This window comes from Syngnathus floridae, chromosome 13, assembly GCF_059516105.1.
Source record: "Syngnathus floridae isolate MCC-2025c chromosome 13, RoL_Sflo_1.0, whole genome shotgun sequence".
Taxonomy (NCBI): Eukaryota; Metazoa; Chordata; class Actinopteri; order Syngnathiformes; family Syngnathidae; genus Syngnathus; species Syngnathus floridae.
Window position 1 is genome coordinate 5159985 of NC_142425.1, and position 27854 is coordinate 5187838.

The window sequence follows — 27854 nt, forward strand, 5'->3', positions numbered from 1 at the left end:
AAAAAGATAGAAACAAATGGCAGTGGCGATGGAAAAAATAGAGAAATAACTTGATTTGACCTAGAAAACAACAACCAAAACTTTAATCTAGAAAAATATGACTTAATTATCCCAGCAACTTGTATTCTTGGGGGGGGTTATATGAATAAATGAATAATGAATAAAAAATACATCAAATTTGATGAGAGAAAATACCTTCTTCTGTCCTTGCTGTATATTTTAAAGAATGTAAACCACCCCCAAAATTGCACTACAATCACTTGAGTTGACTCAACTGACACAGATTTGAGTGCACTCTGACGTCACCAGTGACCGCCCCCTGTGATGGGGGACTCCTCGCCCCCTCGCCGCGCCCCCCTCAGATAAGCCCATCTGTGCTGTAGGAAAGTCAGCAAAAAAAGTGCGGAAAACTCCGGTGCGAAGGAAGGAGTCCTGAGTTTTTGTTTTCTCCACCGCTTTTCGTGGAGTTCTCTCCCGCATGCCAGCAGAAGTCGCTTCATTCTCGGTCAAGTAGGGACCGTCGTACCCCGGTGAAGGAGAAGCTCCGTTCGCCGCCCGCGGAGCACTTTTCGCGGACGTTTCACTTCGTTGACTGGAGGTACGCTCCGCTGCTCTGTCAAAATGTCCACCGTGGAATTTGTTTGTGTGTAAAATGTGCTTATTTGTGAACACTTTGCCATCAAAAGCAACTACCCAACGACGTCAAGAAGTGTCCAAAAAGTTTATTTTACGTCTTTATGTGTTATGAGTCAGGCGAGTGCGATTTGGAGCTTGTCAGTTTGTTGCCAAGTTATGCATCCTTGTTAGTTAAGTAATTATGATATTTGTTATTAATGAGCAATTCCCTTTAAACTTAAGTTCTTTAACAGATGACATTTGGGAACCCCTTCATGCTTTGTCAAACTCACTGGCCACTTGATTAGGTACACTCACCCAATACAATGAGAACAAATGAGTGTGTGATTCTCACCAAAATACAACACGCTAAGTAAAAACTGTGTACATTCATCCATGTCTAAAAAATATATATTCACAATAATATACACGGATTACAATAATACAGATCTAATGGAGAATTGTTGTTTTGATAGAACTTTTGCTTTAGGTGTCCTTGAGTAAAGTAGCAGAACCCAACAAAATTTGCTACATTTTTGGGTTGATTTAATACATCAGCCTGTACAGTAGATTTGAAATTATGAACAGTTCCCAAAAGCACTTAGGCCTCAGGCTTCCGCTAGAAAAGTAAAAATATGTCAAGAAAAGCTCACTAGAACGTCCACAGGTGTGTGTTCATGCCCATTTAACACGAGATTCAATGTGATCGGGTTCATTCCGAACAGCTGTAAGAGGGTGTGCACACTTGTGCAACCACATTAAGTCATTTTTTTTCACCTGTGTAGTTCAGGGTAAAACATTTTGAAGTTATTTATCTTGGTTTGATGTTTATCTGTCTGTGTGTGGTGGGCGGTGAGGAGAAGTCAGGTGAGGTGATTTGAGTGTTGCCCCAACAAAAAAAGCTCCCGAACCCAAAACACAGCTTTTTTTTCTGCCTCTCTGTGTTTAAGCGTAGTGTTAATGTTCAAACTGCGCCTAATGTTACAGCAGCATTAATATTGCAATCATACTCTTTAGAAGTAAAACCTCTGTCTCTTTTTGATGATCACCCGCCTATGCTAGTTGACGGTGTTACCTTTGCCGCTGCAGCGCCGCCTCTCTGAGGTGAACCTCAGCGGCTCCACTGGGCCAGACGGAATGGTCAAGTGGGAAGATAAATCACGAGCAAGTGGCTCAAAACGTGTAATATTTGTCATGATCCTCCAAAATGACTTCTCAGGCTGCGCAGCTGGCGCGCGCTGAAAGCCTCTTTTGTCCCGCGACTGTTTGTGCAGCCGCGACGCGCCTCCACACTTGGACGCACCTTGCCATTTTGGCGCACCTCCACGCTTTGCCGCTTCCCGACGCGGTTCGCCGCCTGACAGATAGCGGAGGGTCTGTTGCCACGTTCCCCCACGTGTCACCAAGATGTAAAAAAAAACTAGGCATGGTTCGATATAAGTTCAATTCTGGCGATATGATTACTTTGAGGAGAATAGAAAAGTCCCAGAACGCCATAGACTAATTGAAGTGATGCCGCACGCAGTGTGGTAATATTGACAAGCATATATTCTTTACCCTCTGTGAAGAACAAGTGGTATTAATGCAGCTCACTTAGGAGCTGGCACCGTTTCTGTGTACATGTATATTATACTGCCTCCAGGTGGCCGAAGGGAGTAGCACAATGTCCAGCAAAAATGTGGCAAAAAAATTTATTGACCTTTAACCTAACCTAATAAAGTGTCTGTTTACTGTGTCCAGTAAATCAGATTATTGATTTATTATTGATCTGTTTTTCAGTAGATTTTTACTTGACAATGATATTTTCCTCTAAAGTGAAATTTTGTTCGGCTGGCGCAACAAAGGAGTGTTGAACTTGTCACAGAGGTGAGCGATTGAAGGCTCTCCTCGGCGAGAGTGTGTTCATTACTGGTGGCATTTTCCCCCTCTGCTTTTGAAGTGTGCACGACCCTCAATTAACCTCCTCGGTTAATCCCCGTTCACCAATCTAGCGCTTCCCCGGTCGCATTCGGGGGGGCCCGAGTTCAACCAGCACCCCCCTCCCTCCTTCTCTCTTAGCGCTGCTTGACTTTCTCCTCTTTTGTTTGCAGGGCTGACTTCCTGCAAGCAGGCCTCTTGGAGAGGGGAGAGACGGAAAAAGAGGCTTTTCCGTCCACTTCCAAATATTGTCCGTGTATTGGAGGCGGCCAGCTCACGACAATGGCCAGGAGATGCGCCCTCGCCTCGCTGTTGCTTCTCACAACGTTGGACTTGGCATCTGCAGGTACGTCATGATCAAGTGCAAGAATGATGACGTTTTCGAGGTTTGAGCTCACTACGCCCTCGTACGTGACCGAACTGACAAAATAATGACATAAGAGGAAAGCTCTCATTTGGTGCTGATTAGAAGATATGACTCAATGCGGTTTGAGATTTTTTACTTTGTTGATGCTGCAGAAATTTGAAAATTTTTGGAGGGGAACGTGTTTGACAGAAACGTATTTCACGTTTTGACAGTGAGTGAGTGAAAAGGAAAAAACGACACACGCAACACATCGTAGCTTTGTTTGCCCTTTATAATGATGACATCAATCTGTGGGATTTCCCACACTTTCTCCCGCCACGCCTTTGTAGATAGCGTATTTGTCAGTTGAGTAAAAGGGGCTTTACATGCGAGAAAATGCTGACACGGCAGGGTCGAGGAGCACAGTCAGCGGGGCCGGCGTGCCTCGGCGCGATTTACGACCTCCCGATAAGACGAGGGATGGTCAAGCGGCGGACAAAGATGAACGCGAGGGGGTCGGAACGCTCCCAGTGGTCGTGAATAAAAGGCTCGCGATAATGATGTCAGACGTGGCCCGGACCCAAACCGCACTCAGTGGCTTTGAGGAATGTGCGCGTCGTGACCTTGGCTGTACAAAGAGAAGCTTTTTTTCCTGCTTGAATGAGAAGATCTGTGCTGCGCGCCATCCATCCGCCGTCACCTCGACCTCATTACGGAGCTTCTTCTTCTAATCACAAGTCATCTTTGTCTCTGGACAGCGAAGGCTCCATCCGGTCGGGCTCAAACGCTTGATGGGTTTCGGGCTGCCTCTTGCGAATTTAATGCCAACATTACTTTGTCTTAACATCCTAATTGTGTATTTTTCAACGAATATGTTTTTTTCTGCCAATTTTTGTGTATTTTAACAAGAAAAGGTCAGTTTTAAAAAGTCGCTTTTGTCCAATACAGTGCGCTGGCTTCCTTTCATCTGCTTTCAACGCGGCAATTTGGCGTCCCGTAGGAACGCGTGGCGCGTCTGCGCAAGCGTTTCCCATCTGGCCGCCGGCCGGCCGCCTTGCGTAAGCTAGCCTTTTCTCTCGGAGCAACGCAATCCGCCGTCCCATAACTCTCACTATGGAGCACCTCTCCGCCACGGCACGGCTCTTTGTTGATGGATATATTGTAAACTTTTTGGCCAGACTTTGAGCTTTGCGGGAAAATGAAGTCGTGCGGGAAAGCCGCCAGATATTCAAGCCAGAGCCGCTCGGTGTGGGAATGGAGCCGAGCATTTTCACTGATCCTTCAAGTCCTGCACAATATTGTGACCTGTGGACTTATCGTCTTTTACCAGGAAAAAAAAAATGATGCGAGCTTATACGATTAAATGCGGTCGCTTCTCTTGCTTGGAATTTATAAACAGAAATAGAAATGAACACCAAATGAATAGAACGAATGCACAGAGGCCTTCAGCAGTCATAAAAAGTACATTTGTAATCATTTTAGCAACAGAAACCAGGTTTTCAATCTTGTTCTGACCTTCGGAGAAGTAAGAGCTTGGCACTGCGTCATTTCTGAGTAACAATTCTTGGCTCCAAGTAGAAGAAAAACAAAATATCCTCTTAGAGATTTAATCTCCAAATAAAACAAAAAAAGTGCCTTGTGGTCTTTTTTACGAGTTGTGTTTTTAATGATATCATCATTGTCACGTGACAGTAAGAGCACACGCACAACAACGCGCTCGCTTACAAGCTGCTGCAGGGGGGAAGGATTTTAACTCCAAAATGTTACATTAGTGATTTCTTTATCAGAATTCTAAGCAAACGTAGCATCAAGTCGAGTACAGAGAGAGCAACATGGTCTTAGCTCTGTTTTCTATTACACGCTGGGCAAGATAGCTTCATTGAAATGGCATAGCCTTAGCAAAAGCACTTTGCCTGTTGCGTTTGAAAGGATCCCAATGAATAGTTAACTATTTTCTAAATTGACTAAACTCACTCGCACGATGGATAGAAATGAGGACTATCTCTGTAGGAAGTTGCTAGCCCAGTTAGCTTAGCTGGCTAAGTCACATAGTGCTGAGGGCTCCCGCTATTACCATGTTAGCATTTTGAACAAAAAGTGATTTGATTTATCTTGGCTATTGTAAAACTTCAAGTTGGAGAGTTTGTGAAGTGAAGACAAAGTAAGTCGTCCTCTTTAATATCACACCCGCCAACTCCCTCCCCTTGTTGCAGATTTTTTTCTCTCTTCTTCACGATGTTGAGAAACACAATGGAAAGCTCACAATCGCCAACAGCTGTCTCCCATTACTGACTCTGACTTCACTTATTTGTACGCCCGCTTACTGGAACCATAGACGGAGGGACAGAGCAAGCGAGAGTGAGAGAGGAAAGGGGGTGGGAGCCAGCGGAGGTCCGCAGATTTGCGTAAGCGAGCTCTTAAGAGAAAGGCCAGCGAGATACGAAGACAACCGGGAACAAGATAGCGGTTGATGTTGCAGGCAGAAGAGCGCAGCGGACGTGTCGTGTGATTCGTGACACCTCTCGCCACCTGGCTCATACGACAGAAATAAACACAACACCTTGAAATCATCTAGAGTAAAAAAAAATCCCAAGTGTCCATAACCTTGGAAACGCCTTGTTGACACTTGTACTGAACTCACTCACTTCACACCATAAAAAAAGCAAGACTGGCTTTTGACGGCTAAATAATCAGTTCAAGATATAAGAATGAAGAAACGGCATGAGCGACTTGAACATTGAACGTCAGTTTACAAACTGGAATTTCATGAGTTTAATATCAATGTCGTGTCTCCTCTCACAGTCATTTACGAGCCGCGATGAGTGCCACTTTGCATAATAGAAATAAACAGAGTGACGAGAAGAATGGGCAGACAAGTAGTCCAAGTGTTATGTGACACGAGGCAGCAGGGGGGCTGGCATTGGGGCCTCCCTGTCAAGATAAAGTCTTGGCCTGAGTTTGACAATGTAAACAGCCCAAAGCGTTGCGCCTAGCGACGTCTCAACATCTGCTCGGCCCGCTGGAAGAAACCCCGTCGCCGCTGCTGTCGATTCGAGTGCGGCGACCCATCCCGCCTCCTCCTCCTCCCGCCCACGCCGCAACTCTCCGGTTACAGCGCTTGCACAATCTGAAGCCTCACGGCGGTCCTCTCCAGATGAGCCTCGGCAACCGCTCGTGGTTTTGGCAGAGACCGGGAAAAGAATCAGACAGAAAGAAAGTTGTTTGCGCTCCAAAAAAGAAAAGAAAGCGGCACACTTTCACCAGACGGACGATCCCTTTGCGAGTTTGCGGTTGCGCAATTAAAGTCGTTAAAATCAGAAAGAGACTGAGGCTCCACTCGGATTTTGTTAGCAGGCCCGCTCAAGATCGTTGGTTGAGCCTTTTTTTTTTCCTTTTATTTTCAAGCAAAGTGGAATTTGGCCGAAGATGTTAATTTTTAAAAATGTTCAGTATCTCTTAAGTAGCCTAAGAAAGCTGAAGCTACTAATGTCTTCTTTCCCATCTCCATTTTCTTTAACGGTTGACCTTTCATTTCATTTCACTCAAGTTGGGGACTCGCAGCCCTTTTATTGACATAAGCGTGAAGGCTTTTTGTCCCGCCCTTCTTTTCTTTCTCCTGGCGTGTTGGAAACATGCCAATCTAAACACACCACACACGTCTTTACTAGCGAGGAGGCGCACGCTAGTCAAGACAAACGCCAAGACCTCAGCCTTCACACTTTTTTTTTTTTTATATTTTAACAATGCCGATTCCGGACCACTCTAAGAAGTTTTATGATGGCACTTGACCGAGTGGAAGTGTTGCCCTGACAATTTCATTACCTCCGCCAGGGAGGCTAATGCAACTGTAGTGCAGCGTCAGCAGTTTCATGCATCATATGGGATGCCCTTTTTTTTGTTGGCTTCTTTGTGTAACTTTATTGTTTTTAATTGTTTTTGGGCTTTTGTTAACTAACCTATTGCCAGCAAGATTACCACCAAGGTAGCCTAGCATAATACTTTCAGAAATGGAAATTGTCCCCAATATGATTCTCTATTTTTTTAATGGTTTTTAAATCATTCTTTTCTTGCTAAAGAATGTTATCATGATTGTTTGTTTTAGTTTATTACTTCTTTACACTTAGACTGTAAGGGTAGCATAACAATAGTAATTTTGAAAAAGTTCCCCTTGTTTTCAAATCACGATTCTTCTCCCAGGAATGTTGTTTGTATTGTGTGTGCTTTGCTTGTTTAGCAAGATGACAAGAGCAGCACAGCATTTGTAGTTTTCCTCCTCTGCAGTGTGATTCACTCTTTCTGTTGGTGTCTTAGGAAGGAGAAAAAGCGCCTCTCACCATCTGCGATGACGGATGGTGTTTTTGTGTGGCGTCACCCAAACAAAGTGGTCAGGCTCACTTGTGATTGACGAGCCAAGAAAGCGATCGATGACCAACATGAACATGACACTCTTTGTTTTGTAGCAACTGGCGTTAGCTTATTAGCAACAGTGATGTCGTCACCCCGCTGGGGAGAAGAAAAAAAGCAAAGGACCACTTTGTCACTGTACGAGTCATCTAGGAGGTTTGCTAGCTATGGCTCCGATGCTAAGTTAGGTAGCGATTAGGTGGAAGGGCCCAAAGTCGTAGCTGTGATTTTGTTAGTTGGTGCACATTTCCAACTAGATAGCAGATGCTAATGTTAGCATTTTCTTAAGCCATTTCCCAGTCTCTTCAGATGGCGCCAAAGCAATAAGAGAAGACATTTGTGTTTTTATTGCGTAACTAAACCTCTTTGTTTTCTAAAAATGAGACACAGTCATGATGTCATACAAAAAAGAAAATCTTGTGCAGAAAAAGTTGAGAAAAACAAGATTTAGATGGTCATACGTGACTTTATTTACACATGAGGTCTGTCTTATTTGCCTTGGAATGTGTCACTCATTTTAGAAATTACGAGTTCCCTCATCGAGCAAGAGTGCACGCCTGCCCACCTCGCTTCATCCCCTCCCGGCTTCCGTTTCTCCTGTCTGCAGTTTGTTTTACGGCAGATAAATCCTCTTGGCGACGCGAACCTCCTTGCCCCCTTATAAAGGGCTTTGCTGGCTTCCTGGAGAAGCGGCTGCGGGTTCAGGGGTGAGTGAGCAGGGGATAGCAAGGGTTGCTGGTTATGGTGAGCTGGTTAAGAAAATACTTTTTTTAAACGCCTCCCTGTGGCAGGAAAGTGGGCAGGAGATGTTGCATTTTGCGTGGGAACGTTGCCCCGCGGTGCAACAGAAAAGGAGGCCAGAGGATCATTTTAATCCTTTGCGGGAAGTAGAGAGGAGATCTGTTGAACTTTGCAATAATAATTCATATTCACTGTAATTAAAGTGGCCTTATTAAGGATTTGCCCATTTGGACCTGCGCCTTTGGGCCTTAACGTCTACCAGTAGTCGACTTAAACCTTCTTTTCATTCAGGAAAAATAAATCTGTCCTAAAGTTTAGGGCTATCATGGTACTATACTATGCTGTGCTACATTTTGTTACATTGAAACAAAACAATCAGGGCGCAGAGTTCAAGGCAAGTTTTTGCTTGCGCAGAGGGAGTGGGAGTGGACCAGCTTTTTGTGCGTGTGTGTACGTGTGCGTTTGTGTTTGTTTATCTTGGGAAATGGCTTTGTGGGAATTTCTGACTCGTCCCAAACTGGCACACACCAGCTGACATCACTTCCTGTTTCCAAATCTTGGCTGGGCGCCACCCTGTAGGAAGCGGCGAGTGTTTGGAGTCCATCCTCGGTCCTCATATTCTGTGACATCGAGTCAACAAAAAAACAAATCATCAGTACTCACAAAAAATAGATCTGTTATCTCATTTACTCTTGGGTGACGACATTTCTACTTTGCGACCACTACGCTGCGTTACGACCGTTACAAACTTGGCTCTATGCTATCATGACGAAGCTACTACTCCACATGTTTAATTACCACTGAGTTATTGTTAAGGGTCATTGGGTCCATGAAAAATCAAGGTCATTTTTTCATGGTTATGCTGATGCCGCAGCTCTCTGTAAGCGGGCCTTCTAAACACACCGACATGGGCTATTGAAGTGCGCTATGTGCCCTAATTAGGATCTCCAGCATCCACTTCCTGTGATCATGGCCGTACAAGCACGTGGTCCTGAATGTACAACAACAAAAGGATATCATTATCATATTTTGCTAAACATAATAATCCTCGTAATACTGCTTTGGTGTACACACCTGTGTGTGTTTTGCAAATCTCTCCATGTAGGCAGAACCACGAGAATAAACAATCACAGCACTGCAGAAAAAGATAGATGGCCACGGCCTGCGTTAAGGCTAAGAGAAAACAATAGCATTGTGTTCTCAGCAAAAATGGAGGATGAGAGATTTAAAAAAAAAAAAAAGCTAGTGAGTGGACTGAAGCACACGCTGGCTCATGCTGGGACACTTGAACATTGAAACGTATTCTCAAATCATTTCCAAATGTTGCAACCTCGGCGTGTTTTAGGTAAAGCGAGCAGGGCCTCTGTGAGCGCAATGTTGCTGGCTCAAACACAAAATGTCCCCCACCTGACCACAGACCTCGGTTGTTTGTTGCCTCGCTGAAAAATCCCAGCACTTCATTTCTGCGCTAACCGCAATGTCTTAGTGGGTCACGTACAGACGTCGCGGCACCTTTGCGGCCGACGAGGAGGAAGTGTCACGTCATGTCACATTCAGCGTGAGTTACTGTCACTCTCGGTTCTCACGCTGCAGTCGATACGTAAATAATCTCTTTGCTTATTTGGAAAGGGCATGTGTGTCATCACTTGGAAGTTATTTTTTGGAATTGCTTGTTTTTTGTAACATACGTTAGATTGCATTTAATGGGTGGGAGTGTCTGCTGTTTTTTTTAACAGTCTGCATATTTTCTCGTGCTGGATGGCTTGATTGGCGGTTGGGTTTTTTTGCCTTTACTTTTACCTTATGATTTCTGTTTTCTTTTGTTTTCTTTTTAAATGTACTCCTTTTTTCGCCTTTCGATTTTTTTCTTTGTTTTTGTTGGAATATTTCTATTCATTGTTTTTCCTTTTATTATTTTCAAGTAATTAATTTATATCTGTTTAATTTCATTTTTTTCTCTTGGTTCATGTAATTTAGCACATATCAAAGTCAAAGTCAGCTTTATTGTCAATTGTCAATATACTAGATCCATTTCATTATTCTGATCCACATTATACAGTGTTGGTTTCAATTCAGCACATTTTTATGGCCCTTTTTTTTTTTTTTGCGGTGTGAACTCATTGGTGGTCTCAGGTCTCCAAGGTAACAAGTGGCGCTCGAAGCTCAGGTGCAGCAATGAGGAGAAAGTGACGCCTCGCTTGCCTCAAGGGAAAATATGACCAAACAGCGCACTTTGGCAATGTTGTGTGTTTATTGCACATTAAACTGCCTGTAAACGTTCAGACTGTGTGACGCTACATTGTGTGGACGAGAAAATATGTCTGGCTTATTTGTTTTTTTTCACTTGACCACACTATTTGCTTCATTTCTGACACAGCCCGCCGCAAACTTAATTCTTTGTCTTTTGCGCCATCGCAGGGCCGCTGTTTCGCAGTCCATGCGAGTTGCTGCCGGTGGGCTTGGCCCACCCCGTGCAGGCCATGAGCAAGAGCTTCACAGCCCTGTCGGGCTGCGCCAGCCGAGGCACGAGCGCCCTCCCGCAGGAAGTCCACGTGGTCAACCTGAGGGGCACCATCCCCCTGAGACCCGGCGGCAGCACCCCCGCAGAGGTTGGCCCATTACGTAACTTTTGTTTTGTGTGTTGTTGCTTTTACAATTGTGAAAAAGCAAATTATTTGGTCACTCTTGTAGAGTAAGGACAGTCCATTTTTTTCCCCATAACTGAGTGTGCGCTGGCTCGATCCTCCAGTCAGCAGTCATCTTTGCTCAGTGATTGCGTGTGGAAGTGGTGTCTGGCAACGGCTTGGAGATGTCCTCGAGGTGCTTGCGGCTGAGGCCCGGCCCGTTTGGTGGGGAGAAAAAAAAAACTCGTCCGGGCCTCCGGAACACTAAAAACCGCAGTCGCGCGCGACAGAGTGCAGATGGGAATTTGCAAACGCACGCCACACATGCGAGCTTCAGCTGCGACGTGTGCGGCCTCACAGCGAAGACGCCACGGCCGTCAGCAGTTTTGCGCGATGGCCATCAACTTTACGGTCAGAAAGCAAGAGCTGGAACGGAGCCAAACGCACGTGACTGGCAGCTGGCCTGGCGCCGCTCATTAGGTGAGAGGCGACACCCCAGCTGCTGGATTTACTGCTCCACTCGCCGTGGCCCAAGAACAACAGCGGCCTCACGCTGGAAATGTGCTCGGCGCTCGACGTGGGGTGACGTGCGCTAACTGCGCTCTGACCCGCTCGCAACCTCCACAAACGGCAACGTAGTAACGCACAAGCAGCTGTTTGCATTCTGGCCAATCCCATCACTCTTTTGATTTAGGTTCTCATCCTTTCAGTACTCCAAAGGCCGTCTTGCTAAATGATGCAATACAAAATAGTTAGAATTTCTTAGCATTTTATTCGCTCTCATTCGCCATTTGAATATGGGTAATGTGATTTTCTTATTATCCTGCTAACATATTAGCATTTGATCTGTTCTCGGACCTGAATATATACAAGGCATTATTTTAAATCCCTGTCGAGGTGCCTTGTATTCATCCTGCATGTAGCATTCCTTGGCTGCATTGCTAGCTCATCCTATTTAACAAATACAGTGATCCCTCGCTACTTCACGTTTCGTTTATCGCGGCTTCACTACATTGCGGATTTTTTTTCCAAATTAAAAAAAACATCTAAAAGTCAAAATAAAACTTCTAAATTGAGGAAACATGTGTCCAACCTTTAGGACAATATAATATTGCTCCAAATGTTTGTTTACATTCCTTTAGAAGTCCGTTTTCGCGTGTTAGCACGATCGCGAATTAGCATCTTTCCGCTAACGCGTTAGCCTGCCCAGTACTTCTTGTTGGTGACCGTACTTTGCGGATTTCACTTATCGCGGGTGGTTTTTGGAACCAATTATCCGTGATAAATGAAGGATTACTGTACGTCTTTTTGTATTCCACATATTAATGTCAACAATCAATTGACCGCCTTCATAACTAAAAACATTCCTTTTTGTTATTTTTACACAATATGTGCGTGTGGGTGGTTTTTGCATTGCGACCGCTAAAGACTCTTTTTGTTTGCAGACTTTATGTCGACTATTTTGATCCTTTTATAGACGCTGCAGCATTGACCGGCTGGAATCAAATCTCTTCTATTTTCTCTGCCCATCGAGTGTTTTTCGCATTTGTCTGCGATCAAAGTAACAGAAGCTGGCCGCGTCTGAGGAGCGAGAGCTCCAGATTGTTAAGGATCGCTAAAGCCACTGACTGGTCGCTGCTAGGGCAAAGTCGAATGTTGGCCGTTTCCTCCAATTACTTTTGAACTGAAAAGCTTGTAAACCATCTCAAATTCAAACACATTGAGGGCAAAATAGGTACATGTCTAGAAGGTTTGAGTGTCTCCTTAGTAGCCAATAATTTAAAATAATTTAATATAGCTGTTTTGTGATTGTTGTGAGCGTCAGTCTTGGCTCTATCGCTGCTTTGATTTTGATAGATTGCTATGTCCTGTGTGTGTTCCGTTGCTGTGGCTTTTTAAAAAAGTTGTGAGCAAATTACTCTGATTTGAATCTGTCTTTGTATTTTAAGGCCATTTGAAAGTGTTTGCGGCTACAGCGTGTACAATCTGACACGTTTCCCCGCTGCTGTTTGTTTGCATTTGCAGCTAAGCATGCTGATTAGCATCAGGCAGCAGGTTAGCGTCAAGAATGTGGGCGGAGTCAGCGATAACGCCCCTCTTGCTCCTCCAGCCACCCGGAAAGAACCAAGATCCAGACAGACAAGATTGGTTGTCGGCTGCAGCAGACATTTTTTGTTTTTTTGCAGTAGACTAAATATCGTGAACCCGCTCCGATACGCAAACTCACCTGCTTGAAATCTCTTTGCTGAAAAACCACAAGATGGCGCCAAACAGTACTGCTCTTTCTAAGCCGCCATTTTTAATGTAGTGTTCTGGCATTAAAGTTTGGGGACATTTTCAATTTGAATTAACGAATGCGATTCTAGACATTTTGGGTTGGGCATCTCTTTTTCAATGACAAAAAGCTACTTGATGATTCTACTGTCCACTTTTTTTTTTCCGCCTCCCCTCATTTGCTCTCTGGTGTCTCCTTAAATGTTGAAAAAAATTCAAGCATACTTTAAGGCTTAAAGTATGCTTGAATTGGCCCCTCCCACTCAATCATCAGTGGATAGTGGGGAAACTCCCTTTTCCCGCGAGTGGCCGCCACAACAATAAGTTGTGAAATTCCTGTTTTTACCAACAAAACAACGTTAACAAACATGAATGACATTTTTACTGCAAATGGAGTCCGAAAACCTCATGTCGTCCTCCTAAGGATTGTACTTCCTGTTTTTGTTCCCATTCCATTTGGCTTCTCATTGAGCAACTTCTTGTAAACAAAGCACTTCGATTTGGTTCTCATGTGACGAATGTGGTTTAACTTTATGTTAGATTCTCACACTAGCTGCCATCTGTGTGTCACTTGTTTTACGCTTGTGCAGGATGCGTGTGTGAAACTGTACAGCTCGAGCCATTTTGCAAGGTCTCGGTGCGAAAGGGGTTTGAAATGTGTTTACAAAGCGCCAGCACCACTGGCGGGATGCGGAGCGAGTTGATTATCCGGCTCACAGCTGTCGCCCCCCCCTCCCCTCAAGAGGAATTTCAATTTGCGTAACGCGATCGGTCTAGACGCGGCCCGGGGCACGACACTCAAAGTCTCCCGCTCATTTACGCCAATGCAGCAGCGATGGCAGAAGCTCCCCAGCTGCTGACCACGTTTAGTTTGAGTTCAACTTTTCGTGGACAAAGGATTTTTATTTCGTGGGACTGCGATGTTGAGTAATGCGATTGCGTTTATCTTCTTTTTTTTTTTATATCGCGCATTTTATGCACAAGGTACACAATGTGCTTCACATCATTAAAAGAACAATGTTTAAAAGGCATTGGTGGTTTGCTACTTCCCGTTTTGGCCTCTCAGCTGGTGTTTAACAACTTTTCTGAAGAAATAACTTTCCCATTTGCATCTTCAACTGAAACTCTTTCAGGAGGTCAGCAAAACTGCATCCATTACATGCTCCAAAATGAAAACGTTCAAGGGACTCATGTCCATGTATCTTTTTGGTAAAGTCTCCCAATGTTAACTGGTTAGCTTCCCCATCAATGCGCTCGTAAGTTATAATCAAAAGTCTTAGCAGGGTTTTTTTTGGTTTGTGTGTGGGGGTATTTTTGTGCCTGTTAGCTGCCATTAGTGTTTGATGCAATCAAGCGGGTCTCCTCCTGGCACTTTGCGGTCGGTCATTTGTAGCTCCACTTGGAACACACAATGGCTGCTCTCAGCTCTTTTGTTGATGTCATTCAGGTGATTCACATCTCTGCCTTTTCTGTCTGCTCCTCCAAAACTTTTCATCTGCTCTCTCTTGCTTGGCGATGCTATCTGACGCTTGTTGTTTGCTTTTGTTGTTGCCCTCCGAGGACCAATGAGAGGGTTTTTCCACCGTCGGCAGTGGGTAGGGGGGAGGGAGGGAAGGAGGTTTCAAAATATGTACACACACACACAAGCATCAAGTCTCTTATCTTGCTTGTTTGGAGCCTGTCTCGGTTTGCTTTAAAGATAGTTTAGATGTTTATTTTCCCTCAATGAAACTTTTACTGATAATTTGGGGGGCTTTTTGTGCCGCTAATTAGGCTTTAATTGCCTCATTTTTTTGTGGTCACGTGACTCTAAGTATGTCATATATTTTTAGTAATGGTCATTGTAGTTGTAGTGGTAATCCCAGAACAAGTATTCGTCGACATACATAAATCTCTGGCCAGCAGAAGTTACGCAACTTGTGATGGCCTTTTGTTTTTCTCATCTTACAAGCAGACAGTGAAAAGCGCCTTTGAGTATCAAAACAAAACAAAGCAAAACATGAAAGCCGCAGTAGAGCAAACAGGCTGGCAGACAAACAACTGAGACAAAAGCAAGCAAAGCAAATCCCATCTGATCATAATAAATAAACCTAATGAGCCTCTTTTGTGTGTAGGTGGAGCTGCACCTGAAGCCCATCCAGTCTCTGCTGCGCCACCAGAAGCCTCTAGTCTTGGTCCTCAACTCCCCGGTGGCCCTCGTGTGGAAGGTGAAGACGGAGAGCCTCGCCCCGGGCGTCAGGCGCACCTTTCACGTGAGTTGAGCTTCCCCAAAGATGGCAACTTATGTTCTCCCATGCCTTGTAATCGATGTTTTTTTTTTTTTGTTGTTTTTTTGGCGAGAGCGGCCAGCTAGCTATCATTGGGCATCAACGCCGAATAGGCAACGACGGACGAAATACAGTCGGTGGCCATCTTTGATAGGCACAACAGGTCATCTCTGTCTTTTTAGCTTGTTTTACTCCAGGTTACATATTCAAGATGTGTATTTGAATTATTTTACAAATGAATGCTGATGAGCCGCTCACAGTGGTGACTCACACGTTGTTCCGTGTTTGCCAGTGAAAAGTCAAACCAGATCCCAGATGCTTGAGGCTCTTTTTGGCTTTCTCGTGGCTCTGACGCCTCCTTCAAGAATCCCACACAAGCTCAGCCAGCAACACTGTTTCATTATTTAACCGTTTAATGCGGTCTGCGGGGGAAATTTGATAAAAGCTAATCACGCGTATGAGCATTTATAACACCGTTTAAACATGCACGCTATTTGACAATTTCCCGCTCGTGTGCATAGATTGCCAATCAGTTACAAATTCGGCCAAAATTAGAAATACAAAAGATAACCGTTGTGTCACTTCAAGTTAAATACAACTGAACTTGTGATATTAAATACAATGCATGGAATTAAAAAAAAGAAAGAAAGAAGCCACTGGAACATTATGCTCACTTTGAACATTTAATTTAGTGTTTTTTGTTGTACCACTAGAGGGAGCGCTCATACATTTCGTACTAATTGTAACTCAAGTGAATCCTATCTAAACTGGAAAATCTGAGATGAAAATTAAAAAATGAGGCTCAAATGTCGACGAAAATACAAATTGGCAAATTTGTGAGTAGCAAACCACAAATAGACAGGATTTCACTCGAACAGAATGTTAGCGACATAGCGTCTTCCCACACATTCTAGTACAGAGCCCCTTGGGGTGTCACAAAAGAGTTTTGACGGTGAGCGCATGGAGCAACACGCTCAGCAAAGGAGACGGTTTTTGGACCAGGAGTTTTTCCTGGACGTCCACGAGTCGCCGCTTGGTGTCCAGTTCGGCGGACGCTCGCTCGACCGCCTTTGGAAACGCTTCACAGGCCAAAGTTGTTGCGGTTGGCTCACTCTCTGTGTTTTTCACTTCCTGAAAAACAGGCCAAAGTGAGCTTTTTGTTGTAAAACATGTCCTCTCCAACACTGGCCGTCCATCAGCGAGGGCTGACACGAGGCCAGCCATTGTTTCTCTCTGGGGACGCGTCGGCCTTGTTGACTTTTGGGGCCGAGTCTTGTTGCGTTCAAGCAGGAGGAGGTTAAGATTTTTTACGAGTCTTGATGGAATAAACTCTCTTTTTTTTCACTGCTTGCTAGCACTGCTCATTGTTTGTCGGCCAAGACGTGCGGTTTGTTTCGGCTCTTGGATTTGTCGTCGCTGTGATGGAAACAAAGCAATGTTTTATTGGAGACAGCATTAGTTAATGCTGGAACACATGGCTTTGTTTTCTGTCTGCAGTCGGATTCAATTAGCGTGTTCGCCTTTAGCATCGTGTCCCAATTGTAGTTGCCAACCATAATGTGGAATAAGTGTTTTTGTTACCTTCAAAGATCATTTCAAAACAATTGATCAAAGACTCTTAAGTTGTCTTTGCCATCAACAGATATTTATTTTTTTTCTTCAAAAATATCAACAAAAACACCTCATTAGGTGTATGAAACATAATTTGTCTCTCACAATTGGAAATTTGTTGTTTATATTTGTAGATGCGTGTGAAATTAGACTCCTTCAAACACTCTAAATTGTATGTGTCTTTGACTATTTACAAAATATTGTCACCGATGATCTTCACATGGGTTCGATTAGTCCAAGACCATTCAGACCCAGCACCTTCTGTCAGGCAGGAGTGCATTTTCACCATTTTTTCACCATTTTTAATAGTTGTAGTCATGATTGCTTCTCCAAACATACTGCAGTATATTATAGTACAGCCCATTTATGAACCTTACTCTAGTGGAACTAACTGGAGGGTTGCCGCCGTGCTTCCCAGCATTGCGGGTCCCTTCGGTCCGTCGGCTGGGCGTGCAGCGGGCCAGAGCGCAAAAGTAAGGAAATGTGTTCAAGCGCTTCCTTGGCTTCGCTGCGTCAGATTCCTGAGGTTGGAAAGCTTGCGGCCAATATGGCGTTCAGGACCACTTTAATTCCAACTAATTACAGCCTCATTGCCGCAAATTAACTGATAAACTCTGAATGGCTTAGCGCAGACAGCCCAGACGCACGTTTTGAATTTCCATTGTACTCCACCTCATGTGTTTTTAATCATTACATGACGGCAGAGTTTGAAGGCCAAACGTACGTATTTTACAGACGTCAAGAACAATTGTTGAATGAAGCTAATTTACGGGATTTTACATATATCAAAGACAATCTAACATTCTTGCATCATTCTCCCAAACATGAAAGAATTTATTTTGTCTGGTTTGTCTATTTTGTTAGCAACAAAAGCTATTTAATCTTACGTGGATATAGTGCATATTTTTAAGTTTGACGCACCTACCCAAAGTGGTTTCTGCATTTGCGCAACCTGACGACTTGGAAATAGCAATATAAGAGTCTTGAATGTATGTATTTTCTGAATACAATGTCAAGTAAAAAAAAGTCAATGAGACCGCCCGCACGCCAACAAAGACATCTTATTCCCAGTTTGTTTTTGTCCCGGAATGTGACGCTGGCTAGCTAGCCGCGAGATGAAAAGGACGCAGCGGCCGCTTGGAGAGTGATGTTTGAACAAATGTACGATGTTTATCTCTGCGAAATGAAGCGCGTCCGGGCCCGCCGCAGATTGAATCTTCCTATCATTCTCTGAACCTTACTTTTTTTTACTCTTTTTTTTTTTTTTTTAACATTGCATCCAAAAAAGCATTCACAGTGGTTTTTTTAAGCCCCCTTGTGTTCATATCGACTAGATGAAGTACGGGTATATATTTGCGGTAACACACCATGTTTCCCTTCCTCTTCCAGGTCCCCGAGGGCTCGGAGGTTCGCTTCCAGCCGGGAAACTTCTCGCTCTCCTGTCAGGTCCAAAAGGAGCGCCTGCTTCCCCACGGCAACGAGCACCTCCTCAGCTGGGCCCAGAAGCTGTACGGGGCCGTCACCTCCTTCTCCGAGCTCAGGATGACTCAAGATGTCTACATCAAAGTCGGAGAAGGTGAAATTGCCAACATTCCGCACCACATGCCTGCGGGGTTCCCAAAGTTCTTTTTTAAGGTCATGGCATGCAATGTGAAGTTTGGTAGGAATATCTATCCTGAGAAGACCCTCCAAAAAGTCTATGGACACAGAATGTTCTATTTTGGTTTGAAGCGGCCATTTTCAGGGGGTCCGCCCAAATACACTTTCACTTAGCGGCATAAACCTTTGTAGGTCATTAGAAGACCCACAAAAAAGTCTCTTTAAGCCAAGCCTGAAAAGAGACGAGATTGTTTACCATTTTGGGTTGAAGCAGCTGTTTTGGGGTCAGCTGCTACGAATTTTAAAGCACTTACACTAAACAGATGAGCAACGCTACGTTGTAAATAATTCAACTTTTTGTCATTGCCGTTAGAGGTCACCGTAAGGTTCGTTTTGTTTTGTTCGTTTGTTCTTGCTTCAATATGGACATTTTGGACTCATTTTAGTCTCAAGACCCAACATGAAATTCACACAAGGTTGATTTTGCCAAATAAGGAGGCGTTCGTTTCCCTGCGCGAAGGAGGAGTCAAACTCTTCACGTTCTCTTCAGCAAACAAGGTTTGTTGTCTTTAACGCTTCACGTCAAACCAAAGGTCGGCCACTCCAGCTCAGATGACAACCTGGAGAAGAATAAATATGGACCAGATGCTAACCTTGCTTTTGACCTGAAAAAGGCCCCTGGGGACCCCTGTCTAAGCACCATTTCTTTTCTCAGATCCTCTCTTTTCCGATACGTGCAAGATCGACAATAAGTTCCTGGCCCTGAACTACCTTGGCGGCTACATGGAAGCTCAAGCCTCCAAAGGTTGCGTCCTCTCCGCAGCCCAGCACAACCAGGAGGTCCACATCGTGGAGCTAGAGGCGCCCAACTCCAGCAGGTCAGCGCATCAGACACGTCCACTCCACATCCTGGATGCGACACTCGAGTTTGACAGCAGACTTCTTGATGGAGTGCCCTGTGGTCGTCTAGTGCGTTCCAGGTGGAGGTGGTTGTGGAACTGCGCCCGCTTGAAGACGACGCTACGCTCCACCGCGACGTTGTCCTGCTGCTCAAGTGTGTCAAGTCGGTCAACTGGGTCATCAAGTCCCACAACGTGGTGGGCAAGCTCACTGTTGTGGTAAGAAGCAAACATACAAATTCAACCCCGTCTTCAGCTCGTGACCGCACTCGCTCGACATTGCTCCTTCATTTAACATATGACTATAACAGAACGTACTTTAAGAAACATTTTCCCTCCCACGTAGGCTTCTGACAGCATCAGCATAAGTTCCGGCACAGAGGGACTGATGCAGGTGTCCAAATCCCCCAAGCAGCACTTGCCATCCGGGCCGCAGGCGCTGATCCAGTGGGCCGAGAAGCACGGCTACGGCCCGGTCACCACCTACACGAACACGCCCGTGGCCAACCACTTTGACGTGCGGCTCAAAGAGCAAGGTAACACTTTGGTCCTAATATGACAACGCTTGCGAGGGGCACGCAGCAGGTGGCAACGACATGATGGAGCTTGTCTTCCAGACGTGTCGGACCACGCCGAGAGCATGCTACCCCCGGAGCTGTCCATCCTACGGGACACAGGGCCACCCATGGGTGGACGTGGCGGCGGGGCCTCTCCGCGCCGCTCCAGCCCGCCCTTCCCATTCTTTCCACCCGTGTCGGAGGGTCTTGCCCACCTGCCGCTGCCCTCGCTGCTGGACGAGCATCCCTGGGAGAAGACGGAGCCCGAGGAGCACCGGGCCGTCCTCAGCGTGGGGCTCGCCGTGCAGTGCCTCGACACCAAGATGGTGGTCAGCATCAGCAAGGAGAGCCTCCAAGTGAGTCCACAACTTCACGGGACTCTTTATTAGGTACAACTCCCGAGAACAAAATGTAATTGTTGTTGTTACGCAATCAGGCCAACGGTTTTGCGCATGCCAACCTGACGCTTCAAGACTCCCGATGCAAAGCGGCAGTCAACGCCACCCACTACACACTGGAGACTCCCCCGAACGGGTGCCAGACTACCGTGTACCCCCTGCTGGGAACATCTAATGCACTCCACATCAACACTGTGAGTCCATGACCCTAAAGTCATCATTTTGCAGGACTTTGGTTTCCAACAAACTCATCTTGAGAAGTGTCATGAACTCTGGTGTGTTTGTGGGCTTCGACCTCTGTTATCTGCGTTACGGTGGAACGCATCCGGGATGTTTGCTCATCCTGCTCGCCGTCTGCCGGTCTGCAGTTTTAACAACCTGGGCGTACGTCCAAGCGCCGCTTTGGTGCAATGCGGGGATAAACTTTGAACTCTACCCAAATCGAGATGAATTGTCGCGGAGTGGCTCCCGCATGACCTCCTGTGGGGGCGTTCAGGGCGACAGGAAACTGGTGAATTCCTCAACGCGTATCGTGTGTGACGCTCGTTTATCATCAGCCGTCCATTATCCATAGCGCTTGTCCCCACTCGGGGCTCGCTCAGTTTATTTGATTGAAGGCAAAAACGTAAAGGAGGCCAGGATAGATTCGAATTTTTGTTGTTGTCGTCAGGTCCTGATAAGTCATGGCGAGTCGAAGGACGGAAGTGGCGGGCCCCTGGAGTTCGAGGACCAGGAATCTGGAGAGGTCTTCTTCCCCAGGGAGGCTGTGGACCTGGAAAGGATGCCGCCCAGAGATCAGCTGTCAATCATAACGGTAACAAATGTTCAATGTGATTTTTGGGTCATTTTTAAATGTGTCCTGAGGACTTGAAAAATATTTGTTTTTTTCATGCTCCCCCTCCTGGCACAAATGTCACAATGTGCCAAATTTCCCATCAGGGGCTTCAAGAATGTTGCTGGATCAGCAAGATCTGATTTGATGTTCATCTTGTCTTTCAATCTCCCTCCTCCCTCCCAGTTCAACTGCACGTACCGACAAGAAAGCAGGAAAACACCGGACCCGCCGCCCAAGAAGGTCCCAGCAAGTGGTGCGGCCCGGCCCGTGAACATGGCGTTCAGCATGGACCTGTATGATGCGCCGCCATCCAACCAGCCGTCCCGACAGGCCTTCAACACCATCTCGCAGAACCAGCCGCTTTTCGTGGAGGTTTGTGCTCGTCTCTTAAAGGCTCACTTTGTCCAAAAACACAATACATCAACTGATGTTGTGATGTTTATTTCAAGTCAAGTCAAATGTTTGCTTGCAAAGTACAGACATCTGAAATCTTACACAACTAAGTGTGTGGCTATTTCCCACCGCCGCTCATTGGTTCACCTCCTGGTATCCCCGCAAATATTTACAGACTTGGAAAAGGTCAAGGGAGGTGGCACGCCGCGGCCTTTGAAGCGCTTATTCATGACGCTATCGGCGGGAGCCAACAAAAGACCTCTTGTGTGTTTGCCGCCAGCTTCTTTGCCGTCAGAAGTGGCAGCGTGCTGAGAGCTGACCCTTGCACGCAAGGTGCACTCGCAGGAAAAGGGCCTCTTTTGTTTCCTCAGCTTTTTTCATGAGTTTACCGGACGGAGCCTTTGCCGGCCTTCCAGAAAATGGAAGTCATTCGCTACCTAGATATGTCCATAAAATTTGGCTCTAAGAAGCAACAAGTGTTTTTTTTTTTTTTTTTTTTTTTTTTTTGCAGAACCCTTTAAATTGATATATGATATAATGAGAATAAGTGAAAGGAGTTCATGTTTGATCTTCTCTTCCTTGTCTTTCAGATCACGTCGATATCAGCCGACGCGAGCGTGGGCTTCAACATCCTGTCGTGCTTCATTTCACCTGACGCCAACCCCAAAATGGAGTCGTCCTACACGCTCATTGAGACCGTTTGCCCCACGGACGAGTCGCTGCGCTTCCGTCAACACGCGCAGAATGACAAGAAGAGTTTCAGCTTCATCTTCAAGTCCGACTTGAACGCGTCGCGGCTCTTCCTGCACTGCAAGATGGCGCCATGCGCCCACGCCGATCCTCACCTTGCACCGGTACGCACCCCGATGCCCCCTGCAGGCAAAACCTATTAAAACGCTACTTAGTCATCAGTGGAATATTTTTCAGCACTTTCCGAGTGGACCGAAGTACAATTTTTTGTCGTTGTGCTTTTTCCTGTCTGGTTAGTGCGTGGATGCGAGCCGGCTGTGTGACTCGCTGCGCGTGGAAGACATCCTGAACATGATGATGAAAGCCGAGACCAGCAGCAAAGCTCTCATCCTGCTGGACGGAGACCGCCCGCCCCACAAGACAGGTCAGGGCACTAACGTGACATGATCGTATTACCAAGATGCTCCAGCTCCAGCTGTTTTTTTTTTTTTCCCGCCACTTAATTACTCTTAAATAACTTTATTCTACTTTTACTTTTCTCTTGTCTTTACGCTACAGTGCTTTCCTTTACTTTGCTTTACTTCAGGTTATTTAAGTCTGCTTTTGTCCATTTTAGTTGGTTGCTTGACTGTCCTCTTACTTCATTACTTTTACAGAGTTTTAGTTTACTGTGCTGTACCCTGCTTGACTTTACTCCATGCTACTCTATTCTAATTTTGCTTTACTTTGTCATATTTTTACTTCACACTGTCTTTATTTTCTTATTTCACTTCACTCATTGTTTAACTGGACTTTGACTTCAAGCATTAATTTTACTTTACTTTGCTTGACTTCAATCTTGTCTTATGTCCGTGTGTGCGTGTGTGCGTGTGTGCGTGTGTGCGTGTGTGCGTGTGTGCGTGTGTGTGTGTGTGTGTGTGTGTGTGTGTGTGTGTGTGTGTGTGTGTGTGTGTGTGTGTGTGTGTGTGTGTGTGTGTGTGTGTGTGTGTGTGTGTGTGTGTGTGTGTGTGATAAGCAAAGTTTAGTCAGAAGTGAAGTCACAACAATGAGCATCGCCTCCCGTACATCTGCTCCTCATTACGTGTCATCATCTGTCTGTTTACATCAACCGTTTGTACACAAGTGTGTGTATGCGTGCGTGTGCGTGTGTGTGTGTGTGTGTGTAGCTGAGGCCTTGCTCTTGGCTGCTGGCTCACGATGAGGGAGGGCTGGAAAAAGGCACTAAGCTCCAGTTGTTTTCACTTAGCAGCTTCAGCTTGCCCCCCCCAACCCTGTTTAATCACAATCCACTCCACTCCGTGTGTGTGTTTGTGTGTGCATGTGTGTGTGTGTTAATTCTTGAAGAACACTCCTTATTTAGCCAGTCATCCCAGTCTGTCAAGAGATCATTTGCCCCCCAATCCCCCCTAAGGTAACAGCCGTCACCTTTTGGAGGTGTCTGTGTGATGATGTCACGAGCGCCCCACCACAAGCACCCCCCGTTTGAGGCATCAGCACGACGCAACGCTGCTTTTGTCTTCCTTTGCTTTGCTCGACTTTTACTAGTTTGGTCAGCTTTACGACTCTACCTTGACTTTACGCTGTTGTGTTCTGTTGCCATCTTGGATATCATTCTAAACCAGTAAGGATCTTGTGTTGTCACTTGAATACATTACTCCAAAAATGTTGTTTAAAATTGCAGTGACGAGTATTGATGTGAGCTTCGGGACCACCGCATTCCAATATAAAATCTTGCTCCATTGTTGACTGTAGGAAACATTGTAATTCTGCCACGTGTTAGTCGTCGAGGTTTCCATTAAGGACGTCTCGTCGCGTGAGCAGAATCCTGGAGGAACGTCGCGTCCCAACATTGCTCGGTTTACGGCGTTTTTATTTTTTCCACCTCCTCCCAGTGATCGTGCCAGTGTTGACGGTGGCGTTCGATTCCTGGGGAAGACACGACAGGAAAAGGCAGTGGTTAGCGTGTTGCTAAGCTAGCTGGAAAAAGGGTCTGCATTAGGCCTGGCTTTAGCTTGAGAGGATTTAGTTTCCAGGGAGTGCAGAGAGACATCTGACTTCAGCGTAGCGCTCACTTCCTGGTTCTCCTCCAATCACCAGATGATGATAACGTGCCTTCAGGGAATTGTGGAATGTAGAAATTTTCACAACAACATAATGAATATTTATGTAGGAGCAGAGTTTGTCAGCAAAGTTTGATGAGTCGCCATAAAACAAACAAGCAAATGGAGTTTTTGCAAACTCGTTGCGGTCCGTTGATCACTGCAACATTCATGTTTCTGAGACTCGCATGCATTCCAAGTTTGCATGGTACAGATAACACAGGGTTGCTATTGATGCAAGGAATGAGGGCGTCTTCCACCGATGACCTGTCTTCTAGCTGGCCTCATGAAAAAAACAAGATCTAAGAATAGAGGCCATTGTGCTCCGGCCAAGCTTGGACGTGCGCCAGGCGACATCACGGCCAACCCGGCGAGGTTCATCGCTCAAGACCCCGAAGGCACATTCCAAAGAAGAGCTTCATCAGCACTGTCAGAAGAACACATTGTTGACCAACATGGTTCATGGTTGCGGGGTTTTATGTACATGCATTTTTAATAGAAAGAAATATAATTCAGTTTTTACTGCATTATAGATGTGTGTGTTGTGTGTGTGCGTGTGCGTGTGTGTCTGCGCGTGTGCGTGCGTGAGTATATAGTGTGTACGTGTATATGTATGTTTCTATGTGTTTGTATTTATTTAATAAATATTCCTGTGTTTTGTTTTTGTACTTATGATATATTTTTTTACCATGTTGTGTATTTATTTAAAATGTATTCATTTGTGTTTCCCAGATCCACCTCCACACGCAGGCCCGGATGATCCCTCGAATAAAAGTATGTTGTTTTCTGGGGCATTGAATCGGAACATGTCACAAACACGTGTACATGTACAAACACCCGGTGACGAAAGCCCAAGTCCGTGATCATTCCATTGTTGTTTCCAGACACGGCGGCACACCTGCTCGACACGCCAACCGTGGTTGGAATCGCCTTTGCCGCCTTCGCCATCGGCGCTCTGCTGACAGGAGCGCTTTGGTTCATCTACTCGCACACAGGTGAGTGCTTTTAAGGAACACAGAAGCTCGCGGCAGGAATGCGAGGAGTGGCAGAAATGCGGCCAAACATCCTGCGGCGCACAATAACACGGACCGTGGCGGCTTCCCGTTTCACGGCAGCGAGGGCCCGCTCGTCTTTCCTGCCTTTGATTGTTGTCGAGGATATTCTCTGCGTGGAAATTCCCCCAGTTGGATTGCGTGAGGCTATCGCAGGAAAAAAAGTCACAATCTCACCGCTTGACACCAAGATGTTGTTCTTCCTGCCTCACCCCTGAGACCCGTGACCAAGAAGTGAGAGGTTACCTTTGGTAGCTTAGTCGTGCATAGCATTAAGGTCTCAGGCAGACTTGACTAAAACAAAACAAAATGACTTGTCCTCTCCAGTCCTCCGCTGCTCTCTTTCTCTCAGTTCAGCAGGAGAGATTTTTCAATAATAAAAGTTAGCTTCCATAAATGAGGAACGGTGACAGGTGCAGGTGCAAGAAGAAGACAACGTTTTTCATCCATCTTGCATGAAATGACCTTACAAGGCAATATTGATCCCATCTAAAAATATCCTCCTGGCTTTTTGAATGTTTAAGCACCAAAACAGAGCGAGTGAGCGTCCCGTCCCCCCCTTGAGACATAAACGCAATTTTTTTTGTTAACCCGTCACAGCTGGATACCATAAAAGGTCTTCAGCCTTCAATATGCTGAATGTTTGACACTTTGCTCGTTAAGTCCTTAACAATTTTTTTTTATTACACTTTTTGTCAGACTTTGTCTGGCCAGAAGTCCAAACACGCGCAGTGATCTCATGAAAACGTTTACCTTTTAATAGCGGCACCACTGGATGCCATTCACTGGCTGACGCTCACAAGTTGACGTCAGTGCTTTGGACAAGATGAGGAACACCTGCAATCCTAGATCAGCATCGATCATGATGATAACAACACTCACTCTTTAGATAGAAAATAGGTGCAGTGCGGTTGCTCTATTTGAAATCTAAGGAAAACTACTTTTGATTTTGTTTTTTCCTATTTCTCCATACAAAATTAAAATTTGCATTGATCAGTCAATTTTGTGTTTTCATTGTTGCTTCCAGGCGGAACTGCTGCAGCAGCTGCAACAGAAGAGATGACCAAGGAGGTCCAAAATTGTCCACCTGCCTCAGAGAACAGTAGCGCCGGCCACAGCATCGGCAGCACACAGAGCACACCCTGCTCCAGTAGCAGCACGGCGTAGCGGAAGGAGCTAACCCGGGCCAGAGCCTTCCCGCCCCTCTGCCTGGGTCCAAAAGACTAAAGAACTCAGGGTACTGTGACACCGGGGAAGGCGGGACTTGTGGCCTTCTCAAAAAAATTATACAAATTTTACCCCGCACCATGAAACAATTGAAACTTAGTCTTCAAGAAAAATACGTGTTGTTAAATTGCAAAGTTAATGACAATTTTGAGTACAGTATTCGACCTGAAAATTTTAATTCTCATAGCAAATAGGCACTTTAACAAACTCTCACATGGGAAATTTTCCTGAGTAAGCCCCAATTGAAACCTAGTGTACAAGAAAAATATATAATATAATAGGAACGAAAGAACCACTACTGGTCTTAAAAATGGTTTTCAACGTGGTATGTCAAGAAAGCTATCGGTTTTGAATGTAAACAGAAGTTTGAAAATGCCAAATAATGTGAAAGACGTGTGAAGATATACTGATGAGAAAAAAACAGTTTTATACATCTTTTTTTTATTCCTCATTCGCCGTATTGTAAACAAGTGTCTTCGATACAGCAGTAAAAAGATAAGCCAGGCTAGCTAGATTTATGTTCATTTTTTTTTATCTGTTGAACTGGTGTTGTTTATAGATTTCCTTTATTTCCGGACTGAGACAAATAGGGGGACAGCATGCTGTCGGATCATTAGCATTGTTAGCAGATTAGCATTCCCCAAAGAGTTTCCACTGTGTTAAGCTCAGCTAACTGTACCCCAGAACTGATCTTTGCGTCTGTTTCTTGGAAAGAAAGCGAGGCCAATTTTTTATGTGTGCTTTTTCTGTCCATTTTTTTCAATAAGATTATTCTTGTGTTTTTCTCCAAAATGTGACAAAATGTTTGATACCAAATTGTAAGCATTCTGAGCTTCTCCACTAAAAAAAAAAAATGAAACACACACTTCAATTCAACGTACATCTTAATAGATGGACTAAGTCCTTCTGTTTTTCCATCCATCCATCCATTTTCAGTTTTTCTCATGCTCAACTCGCGCAACATTTTCACACAACATTTTAAAGATGGTGCCAATCTTGTCTCATTCTGGGAAAGAAACAAAATGAGGAAAACGTTTTGCAAATTTTCTATAGATTTTTTTTGTATTTTTCTTTGAAATGGGACAAAAAGATTTGCCATTCAATGTTGAACATTTAGCATTGTTTATTAGCATTGCACGCTTAAAAAAATACATTTCTTTTAATCTAACATTTAATTTCACAGGGCTGACCCATTCAAACTGTTTCTCCTATGCTAAACTAAACTAAGCTAACTGTCCCCACCCAGCTTTTTAAAGCGTGGTACCAATCTTATATTCTTGTTCTGGGAAAAAAAACAAAAATGAGA

General features: G+C 45.1%; 1 protein-coding gene across 1 annotated transcript; it reads left to right on the forward strand.

Moving 5' to 3' along the window:
• The first annotated feature begins 349 nt into the window (after positions 1 to 349).
• tgfbr3 (transforming growth factor, beta receptor III) lies at positions 350 to 27557 on the forward strand. The gene is made up of 17 exons (XM_088394252.1): positions 350 to 598; positions 2706 to 2878; positions 10442 to 10632; positions 15036 to 15173; positions 18189 to 18375; positions 19114 to 19276; positions 19369 to 19516; positions 19644 to 19833; positions 19915 to 20210; positions 20291 to 20446; positions 20923 to 21066; positions 21271 to 21459; positions 22071 to 22334; positions 22468 to 22594; positions 25002 to 25043; positions 25154 to 25264; positions 26349 to 27557. Exons 2-17 carry the CDS (start codon positions 2815 to 2817, stop codon positions 26486 to 26488), a joined length of 2550 nt encoding a protein of 849 aa, XP_088250378.1. The 5' UTR covers positions 350 to 598; positions 2706 to 2814; the 3' UTR covers positions 26489 to 27557.
• Positions 27558 to 27854: the final 297 nt, after the last annotated feature.

Coding starts and splice junctions, on each gene's coding strand:
- tgfbr3 (XM_088394252.1), top strand. CDS start 2,815: ATGGCCAGGAGATGCGCCCTCGCCTCGCTGTTGCTTCTCACAACGTTG. Junction 19,277..19,368: donor GAGGCGCCCAACTCCAGCAG/GTCAGCGCATCA, acceptor GTGGTCGTCTAG/TGCGTTCCAGGTGGAGGTGG. Junction 25,044..25,153: donor GGATGATCCCTCGAATAAAA/GTATGTTGTTTT, acceptor TGTTGTTTCCAG/ACACGGCGGCACACCTGCTC.